At 48.4% G+C, this 8,579-nt stretch overlaps 2 protein-coding genes across 3 annotated transcripts; both read right to left on the reverse strand.

The window, feature by feature from the left end:
* Positions 1-2,167: 2,167 nt before the first annotated feature.
* Positions 2,168-3,906, reverse strand: LOC136464226 (ubiquinol oxidase 1c, mitochondrial-like). Of its 2 annotated transcripts, XM_066463186.1 has the most exons (5): positions 3,566-3,906; positions 3,392-3,514; positions 3,183-3,311; positions 2,560-3,048; positions 2,168-2,451 (listed from the first exon to the last, which is right to left on the reverse strand). In XM_066463186.1, the coding sequence occupies exons 1-5, from the start codon at positions 3,770-3,772 to the stop codon at positions 2,392-2,394; spliced, it is 1,008 nt and encodes a 335-aa protein (XP_066319283.1). In that variant the 5' UTR covers positions 3,773-3,906; the 3' UTR covers positions 2,168-2,391. The 2 variants fall into 2 exon arrangements, with proteins under 2 accessions (XP_066319283.1, XP_066319282.1); XM_066463185.1 differs by having other exon boundaries at positions 3,392-3,906.
* A 2,749-nt stretch (positions 3,907-6,655) lies between these two features.
* LOC136464227 (polyamine transporter PUT1) lies at positions 6,656-8,138 on the reverse strand. Its single transcript, XM_066463187.1, has one exon. It carries the CDS (start codon positions 8,097-8,099, stop codon positions 6,660-6,662), a length of 1,440 nt encoding a protein of 479 aa, XP_066319284.1. The 5' UTR covers positions 8,100-8,138; the 3' UTR covers positions 6,656-6,659.
* Between the last annotated feature and the right edge of the window lie 441 nt (positions 8,139-8,579).

The raw sequence follows: 8,579 nt of genomic DNA on the forward strand, positions 1-8,579 counted from the left end.
CAATGATAGCTATATAGAGTTCATGTCAATATATGCAACAGAAGCAGACAGAAGGAAAAGATAATCAAAGAAACAAACAAAACTATTAAAAAGATATTCTCAGTTAAAAGAAAAATTAACATAAAAAGCAAGTACTCACACTATTCAAGTGGGTAACCTTACTTGGCTCGGCTCCTCCTGCAAGTGCTTCTCCGGAAGAGCGGAAGACGGAGAGAGGAGCCATAAATTGCAGCTTCTCCGTAAAAAAGGGCTTTGATTGCTCTTCCATGCAGCAAAAAATGACTCCTCCATTTACAGTGTTTGGTGTGGCTCCTCCGGCTCTTATGTCGAAGTTGCTACCAGAGTTGGAGTTGTGCCAACAAGTCCTCCAGAAGTTTCAAGGGCAGCAACCCAGCACAAGATTGTTTGGCCCATTTAGCACATTCTAAACGACTCTACGCCCTGTTCGTTTGGGCTTGTTTGGCTAATAAGTCATGGCTGAAAGTATTGTTGGCCGATTTAGTGCGAAAGAAAAATAATGTTCGTTGGCTGAAAAAGTACGGCTTATAAGCCAAACAAGCCCAAGTGAACAGAGTGCTAGTTTCTTACTACTACAGTGCGTGGAGGAGTCAAAACCCATGAAATAAAAAAATTTGTTTTATCGGCTCATAGTTTAATACAAACAAGAGCCTATTTATTTGCAAAAAAAAAAAAACAAGAACCTATTTGGATCTCATTGTCATAGTGAGATTCTATATAGTGAAGGTAGAATCTGGATTCTTGATATATATAAAAAAGATGTGTTTAGATCTCATTCTCATAGTTATAATCATTCTCACCGTTATTATATATTGTCTTTTTATAGCAAAAATCTTCAAATAGTAGGTTTATGGTAGATAGTTAAATTCTATAAGTGTTTGAATCACATTCTTATTTTTTGTCTTATTTTTTATTGGGTTAAGTCCAATTTACACCCTCCAGCTTGCAGCAAAGTTCGGATTTCAACCTCGAACTTCAAAACCGGACAACTTTGGCCCTCCAACTCTCGAAAAAGTTCAACTTGCAACCTTCTGGGCGGTTTTGCGGGTGAGCAGTAACTTTTGATATTTTCGGGAGCGCCGGAATTTTATATTATTTTTTCGAGCATCTTAACGTCCTCAAATGAAAAAAAACTCAAAACTACAAAGTTGTAGATCTCATCGAGGTTTATAATTTACATATAAAAATTATCTTCATCCGATATCGTATTGAAGGGTTTTCTATTTTTTGAAATTTGAGTCTTATCACGCGATAAAATATGGTGCTGAAATTTTATATTATTTTTTTGAGCATCTTACTGTCCTCAAATGAAAAAACTCAAAACTATAAAGTTGTAGATCTCATCGAGGTCTACAATTTACATATAAAAATTATCTTCATCCGACATCGTATTGAAGGGTTTTCTATTTTTTAAAATTTGAGTCTCATCACGCGACAAAATTGTTTCACGCGTGATGAGACTCAAATTTCAAAAAATAGAAAACCCTTCAATACGATGTCGGATGAAGATAATTTTTATATGTAAATTGTAGAACTCGATGAGATCTACAACTTTGTAGTTTTGAGTTTTTTCATTTGATGACAGTAAGATACTCAAAAAAATAATATAAAATTTCAGCACCATATTTTATCGCGTGATGAGACTCAAATTTTAAAAAATAGAAAACCCTTCAATACGATGTCGGATGAAGATAATTTTTATATGTAAATTGTAGACCTCGATGAGATCTAAAACTTTGTAGTTTTGAGTTTTTTTATTTGAGGACGTTAAGATGCTCAAAAAAATAATATAAAATTTCGGCGCTCCCGAAAATACCAAAAGTTACTGTTCATCCGCAAAACCGCTAGAAGATTGAAAGTTGAACTTTTTCGAGAGTTCGAGGACCAAAGTTGTCCGGTTTTGAAGTTCGAGGTTGAAATTCGAACTTTGCAGCAAATTGGAGGGTGTAAATTGGACTTAACCCTTTTTTATTTTTCTTAAGAGATCTACACGGGCCTAAAAATGGTTCCTTGTACACAGCTAGCCAAACTCCACCAAGCCGGCCTTAGTCGTGTATGGGTAGTTGCATTTAGCTGTCGGAAAGTGGCCACTGGAAAATAAAAGGTTTCCGAAAACAAGGTTCAGAACTTTAGATCAAACAACAAAAATGCGGAACCAACCAAGTCAATGGTACGTTTCAGGAGAAGATCCAGTGAGCTCCAGCGTCAAGCACGTATCAATGTCTGAATCTCTACTTACAAACACACACGAAAAAGATTTAGGAATAACCCACGAGATCTTTGCTACTCATAGCAGCCAGGCATTTTATTTCTCAAGCATCAACCTACATCTAGCAAAAATGAAGAACTGGAATTCTCAAGCATCCAGATTGTTCAATGGTATTCAAGCGGCGCAGGTGTCTCCTTGAGCTGCATACCCTGGAAATGAATGTCCTGCACATCAGAAGCAAAGGAATTCAGACACCGCATACGTAATACTTCGTTTGAACCATCTAAGATTCGGTAGAGGTAATCTTGTTCTTGCCAACGGAGTGGACATACCGACGCAAAGTGATTGACGTCGCGGTGGTGCGCCTCGTCGGAGCGCACCACGATAACCACATCCTTGAGCGTCGCATCAGCTGGGAGCTGCCAGTAGTCGATGGCAATGGCCGGCGCGGGGACGTTCTCGATCTTGCCGGCCTCGAGGTCCTTGAGGTACTCGGTGTAGGAGTGGATGGCCTCCTCCTCGAGGTAGCCGACGACACGGTGCGCGAACTTGGGGGAGATGAGGTAGCCGAGGAAGTAGGCGTTGAAGAAGACGCCCTGCACGGCGAGGACGAGCGCGCGCTCGTACCACTTGGGCTTGGCCACCTCCATGAAGGTCATGAGGTGCATGCGCTCGTTCTCCGCCTCCTCCAGCAGCGCCCGGATCCAGCCGCCGCTGTGCTCGAAGCGGCGGAGCGAGCGCAGGTGCAGCAGCATGCCGCCCACCATCCCCGGCACCGCCGCCACCGTTTCCAGCATCATGGCGCGGCAACCGTACCTCCTCTGCGCCAATTAACTCGTCATGTTAGCAAAATACTCGGGAAGATCGAATTCTTCAGGGTGGCTCTGGCCAGTTTTGTTGGAGACTGACATGGATGTTCCAAGGAAATGGGAGGGGCGAGCACAGCAGGGATCACCTGGAAGAATATGTCGGTGGGCACGCGCAGCAATTTGACGGTCCAGTAGGCGATCTTGTCGAGCAGCACCTTGGGTTCATGGTGCCTGGTGAGATCGATCGAGGTGTCCGGCTTGTACGTCTCCCATGGCTGCAAAATTAGCACACCAGACACGCCAATTGAGACGCCGATCAGCGAAAAACGCGGCCTTTAGTCGGTGCGCTACTCACCCTGAAGCAAGACCACCTCCACTCGACGCCGTCCTTGCTCATCAGCTTCGACGGTGCGACGCCCCAGTAGCTGCTCACCACTTTGTCTCTCTTTCCGTCACCCTCCTTAGCGGCCTCCGCCGCCTCCGCCTTCGCCGCCGCGGTGCTTCCTGTGTTCCCCTTGGACGCCGCCGCCTCCTCCTTCGCCTCGGCGGCGGAGGTGGACAGCAGCCGCACCCACACGGCCGCCCCGCCCCGTTCCCCGCCGACGGCCAGGGCCAGCGGTGGCCTCGGCGGAGAGGAGGAAACAGGGCTCATTGTCGCCGGAGAGGAGGAAACAGGGCCGAAGACGCGCGGCCCCAGTTGGCGGAGGAGGACGGATCCTGCCGCGCGGGTGCTCATCGTCGCCGGACGCCGGCCACTAGCGCGGTGAACTGGTGAAGGGTGGATGGATGAAGGATTTCTGTAGAACGTGTTTTGCTTCACTGGCTCGAAGCTAGTGTTTGCCTGTTTGGTCGGATATTGTGAGCGGAACGTGGTCGCTCGCGACTCCGCCTGTCATAATAGTTCTGGCTGGTGGATGCAAATCTAAGCTGGGCCCGCCTGTCATAATAGTTCTGGCTGCTAAGCTGAAAAAAAGAAATATCCGAGCCGTCCCTTATGCGGTATGACCAATGGCGGCTGCTTTAGAGGTGTTGATAGCTTTGTTTCCTTTTTTTTTAATAATGGATAGATAATTTCGACTCTCGTCTTCTGTACAAGCACCAATCCATAAAAACAACACCCCTACAATTTAAATTCATGTATTTTTTCCCACAAAACTTTTCCTTTGATAATTTATGTCCTTTTTTTCTTAGATAAGAAAATTGGTTCAATTGTCTGTGATCTGGAGGTTATTAAGGCCATTGCTTCAAAATTTATGCTCGAGGTATGATTTTGAACCATCTTATTCAAACACATTTTCTTTGTTGTGTACTACATTTGCCATTTGCCTTGTTGTAGGATGATCTAAAGTTGCTGACAGCGTTGACGATGAAGAGGGAGAGGGGCGTCATGCAAGAGACCTGGACCACAGCTTTGACTAGTTGTTGTCTTGTTGAGTGCTATCTTGATGCCTTTTGATGTTGGCTTGGCTGCGAAGGAATGAGATGGTGCATTGGTGATGGAGAGCTAGACAATGGACACTTGGTCTTTAGTGTTTTGAGTGTTGCCCTGTTGGCATGATCGGTTTGTAGTTGAACTTATTTTAACGTGTTAAATCGTCGAACACTTGAACTTGTATTGGTATGTTCTATCTTGTGCTGATGCTGCTTATGACAGCTATGGACATTATATTTGTATCTGCTGCGTTGTACTGAGTGCGTGTTTAGTTCGCGAATTTTGAAAATTTGGCTACGGTAGCACTTTCGTTTTTATTTGGCAATTAATGTTCAATCATGGACTAATTAGGCTCAAAACGTTCGTCTCGCAATTTCCAACCAAACTGTGCAATTAGTTTTTTTTTTGTCTACATTTAATGCTCCATACACGTATCGCAAGATTCAATATGATGGCTACTGTAGCACTTTTTGAGAAACTTTTTGAGCACTAAACAAGCACTGATGATTTGAAGTGGTCAGTCGGTGTTCCTGCTTGGAGTTCATCTCCCGACCTTTATCGATGAGTTCCCGATCAGTTTGTTCCGTTTCCGATATCTCGTGTTTCCGATATTGTTTCTCTTACTAGCTTTCCTCATTCCGTTTCCGTTTCCGTTTCCATGTAAGAATACAAGTTTGAAAACAATTAGACCCTTCTCCTGACCACTTTCAGCCGACTTATCAACATGAAGGGCATGTTCGTTTGAACTTATCAGCTAGAATCTACAGTATTTTTCTCTCATAATAAAACAGTTTCGACCGACTTATCAGCTAACTTTAATACCAGTCGAACAGGCCGAAATCCCTGGCTACGCTTGAGCGTGGGACAACGGCGACAACGCACCAGCGCGAGCACAGGGCAGAAAAGTAGTCTGTAGTTGTGGCGAGCGAGCGCGAGCATGGCGCCTGGAGCTATCATGGAATGTGGTCTTGAGAGACGGAGAGAATGGAGGTAGGCCCTTGTTTAGTCCCCCAAACTCCCAACTTTGGCACTGTGCAAAAAGAAGATTCTCCATCACATCAAACTTGTGGTACATGTATGGAGTACTAAATGTAGATGAAATCAAAAACTAATTGCACAGTTTGGTTAAACTTTGCGAGACGAATCTTTTGAGCCTAATTAGTCAATGTTTGGACAATAATTCACAAATACAAACGAAATTGCTACAGTATTTGCCGTCACATCAAACACTGTGCAAATGCCGATTCCAACCGACCTAAACGCGCCCTAGTTGGGGGAAAGATAAGATACGGGACCAATAGTGAAAAGTTTTGAGTTAGATTATACGTATGAGAGTACGTCTCATGCACAGGTTGTTAGATACTCTCACAACAAATTAGCCAACAGTACTTTTAGTCAAGCGAACGTGGCAAATGTACTCGCAAAAAAAGTTTCTTAATATATGAGCTAGCAATTGCTGTCTCAACTATTGAGGTGCGGGTGTAGCTTCCAGATGTGTTGGCTCCCTGAGGGAGAGGGTTTGGTTGTATTGGATGTCTGGTGTGCTGTTTTTTGGCGTCGAAAATTGGACACGGTCATTAGGCATTAGTATCAGAGCGTTGTTATGCTGCAAAGTGTTCAGATCGAAGATCGAACTACGGGTGATGCCACGAAAGGGTTTCCTGGAGTAGAACGCTGCCTCTTCCAGTTCCAGGGCTAGGAGATCGGATCGGACCAAAAAATTGAACTAGGCCTCCAGCGTGCAGTACAACTTAGGCCCCGTTTAGTTGCCAAAAAATTTTGCATAGTAACTGTCACATCGAATCTTGCGGCACATGCATGGAGTACTAAATGTAGACGAAAAAAAAACTAATTACACAGTTGGTCGAGAAATCGCGAGACGAAACTTTTGAACCTAATTAGTCCATAATTAGACACTAATTACCAAATACAAACGAAATGCTACAGTGAGCCAAAATCCAAAATTTTTTGGATCTAAACGCACCCTTACACCCGGGGGCCATGGTGAATACTGCAGGTTCAAGCTGAACAGTGAACACAGCCACACAGGTACCCGTCCTGCCTTTGTTGCAAACTTGCAGTGCGACTCAAGCTCGCAGTCATCCGGAGACAATCACCTGAACACCATTCCAACCTTTTTTTTTTCCAGTTTGCTTCGCAAATGCAAAATGCCAAATCCATATCGGTTTCGCTATGGTGCTAGCGGCTCCTCCGCCGAGGCGGGTGAACGGCCAACGCCGATGTCCGGCAGGTCCGAATTGACGGCGAACCGGAGCAGACCCTTCTTCTCAACGAACCTCAGGGCCGGCTGCAGCACGAGCCCGATGCCCACGGCGCCGAGGCTGACCAGCGCCACCTTGAGCGTCGACAGCGCCAGCACGACGACGATCAGCGCCGTGGGCGGCACCAGCATCGCGACGCACCCGGCGGTCCCGAGCGGGACGCGGTACGGCCGCGGCGCGTCGGGCCGGCGCACGCGCAGGAGCACGAAGGCGATGAACTCGAGCAGCATGCCGAAGCAGTAGAGGAAGTTCTCGGCGGCCACGATCTCCTGGAAGCTCAGCGAGGAGAGCAGCAGGACGCCCGACGCCGAGAAGAGGATGCCCACCAGCGGCGTCCCGTGCCGCGACCGCCGCGCGAAGAAGGCCGGCAGCATGCCCCGCTCCGCCATGCCCAGCAGCTGGTACGAGTCGCTGCTCATCTCCGCCACGAACATGCCCATGTTGGACAGCGCCGCCGCCGCCTGCACCCACCACATGAGCCACGCGCCGCCGAGGAGCTTGGCGAGGTCCGAGAAGTAGCCGTCCCTCCACTGGCCCCTGTCCAGCGGCACCGCGCCGGTCCCGGCGAGGAGAGGGTACAGGTAGCCCACTACCACGAAGATGACCGCGTAGAAGAGCGCCTTGGGCAGCGTCTTGCCCGGGTTGTCCACCTCGCCGGACTGCGTGCTGATGGAGTCCCAGTAGTTGAGGTTCCAGAACAGCGTGTTGAGGTACAGGTTCCAGTCGACGTTGTGGAGGTCGACCACCAGCCACCTGGCCGGCCGGAGCCTGGGCAGCGAGATGAGCCCCATGACGAAGAAAGGCAGGATGGAGAACACCCCGAGGCATATGGAGACCCACCCGACGACGGTGAGCCCCCTGTAGTTGAGCAGCGTCAGCAACGCCGTGAGTCCGAGCACCGCGAACGCCCTCGGCCGGCCGCCGCCCAGCGCCGGCACGGCGGACTTGAGGTAGTCCAGGAAGAGGACGGGATACAGGGCATTGTCGATGACGCCGCTCAGCCACTTCACCCACCCCTGCTGGAATCCCCAGTAGGGGCCGAGCGCCGAGGCGACCCACACGACGTACCCGCCGTTCTCCGGGAACATGGTGCCAAGCTCCGCCGTGATCAGCGCCTCCGGGATGCTCCAGATGACGGGGAGGGCCAGGAAGCCGATGATGGCGAGGAGCGGCCCCGCCGCGCCCACGCTGTCCTCGATGCCGAACGGCCCTCCGGAGACCTCGTAGAAGATGAGGAAAACGAGCGGGACGATGGAGACCTTGCGGAGCGCCGCCGGCACCGGCACCGACCCCGCGTCCTCGCCATTGGCGTCGGGGAGGCCCCTGTACTCCGTGCTGCATTCGCCCATTGGAGCGGTACCGGCTGCCGGTGCGGTGTTCTGGGCGGCGAGCTTCTGCATAGAGTCAGATTGATCCGTCAAATGATTCCATCGTATCAGGTCAGGATTGCAGTGTTCGGCATAGATAGAGATTGAAGAACAATGAAACACTGCACATCATATGAGAAACCAAATCATGCCAATGCAAGTATGATCACGAAACATGTAAAAATTTGGAAAAGGAGACAGATGATTCACCATCAGAGAACTCTAAAAAATGATTCACCAACAGAACAAGCAGCTATTTGGGTTGAGCCTGTAGTATCTATCTTCTCATAATACTACAGAAGTCGTTGTGATCGTGATGAAGCGGGATGCTATAGAAGTCGAAGTATCCAAACACCCCGATAACAGGACTCGCTTGGATTACTCGCCTGAAACGAATTTGTCATGAGAACGAGCGGGCGGTGTTCAGAGAGAAGGGGGTGCCCGTGACGGCCGGCTGGTGAC

The sequence above is a fragment of the Miscanthus floridulus genome, chromosome 7, assembly GCF_019320115.1.
Source record: "Miscanthus floridulus cultivar M001 chromosome 7, ASM1932011v1, whole genome shotgun sequence".
Taxonomy (NCBI): domain Eukaryota; kingdom Viridiplantae; phylum Streptophyta; class Magnoliopsida; order Poales; family Poaceae; genus Miscanthus; species Miscanthus floridulus.

Excerpts from the sequence above, each read along its gene's own strand:
- LOC136464226 (XM_066463185.1), bottom strand. The coding sequence starts at position 3,772 with ATGAGCACCCGCGCGGCAGGATCCGTCCTCCTCCGCCAACTGGGGCCG. Across the intron at positions 3,049-3,182 it reads CCACCGACATATTCTTCCAG|AGGAGGTACGGTTGCCGCGC; the intron begins GTGATCCCTGCT and ends TAATTGGCGCAG. Across the intron at positions 2,452-2,559 it reads ACGTCAATCACTTTGCGTCG|GACATTCATTTCCAGGGTAT; the intron begins GTATGTCCACTC and ends TCTGATGTGCAG.
- LOC136464227 (XM_066463187.1), bottom strand. The coding sequence starts at position 8,099 with ATGGGCGAATGCAGCACGGAGTACAGGGGCCTCCCCGACGCCAATGGC.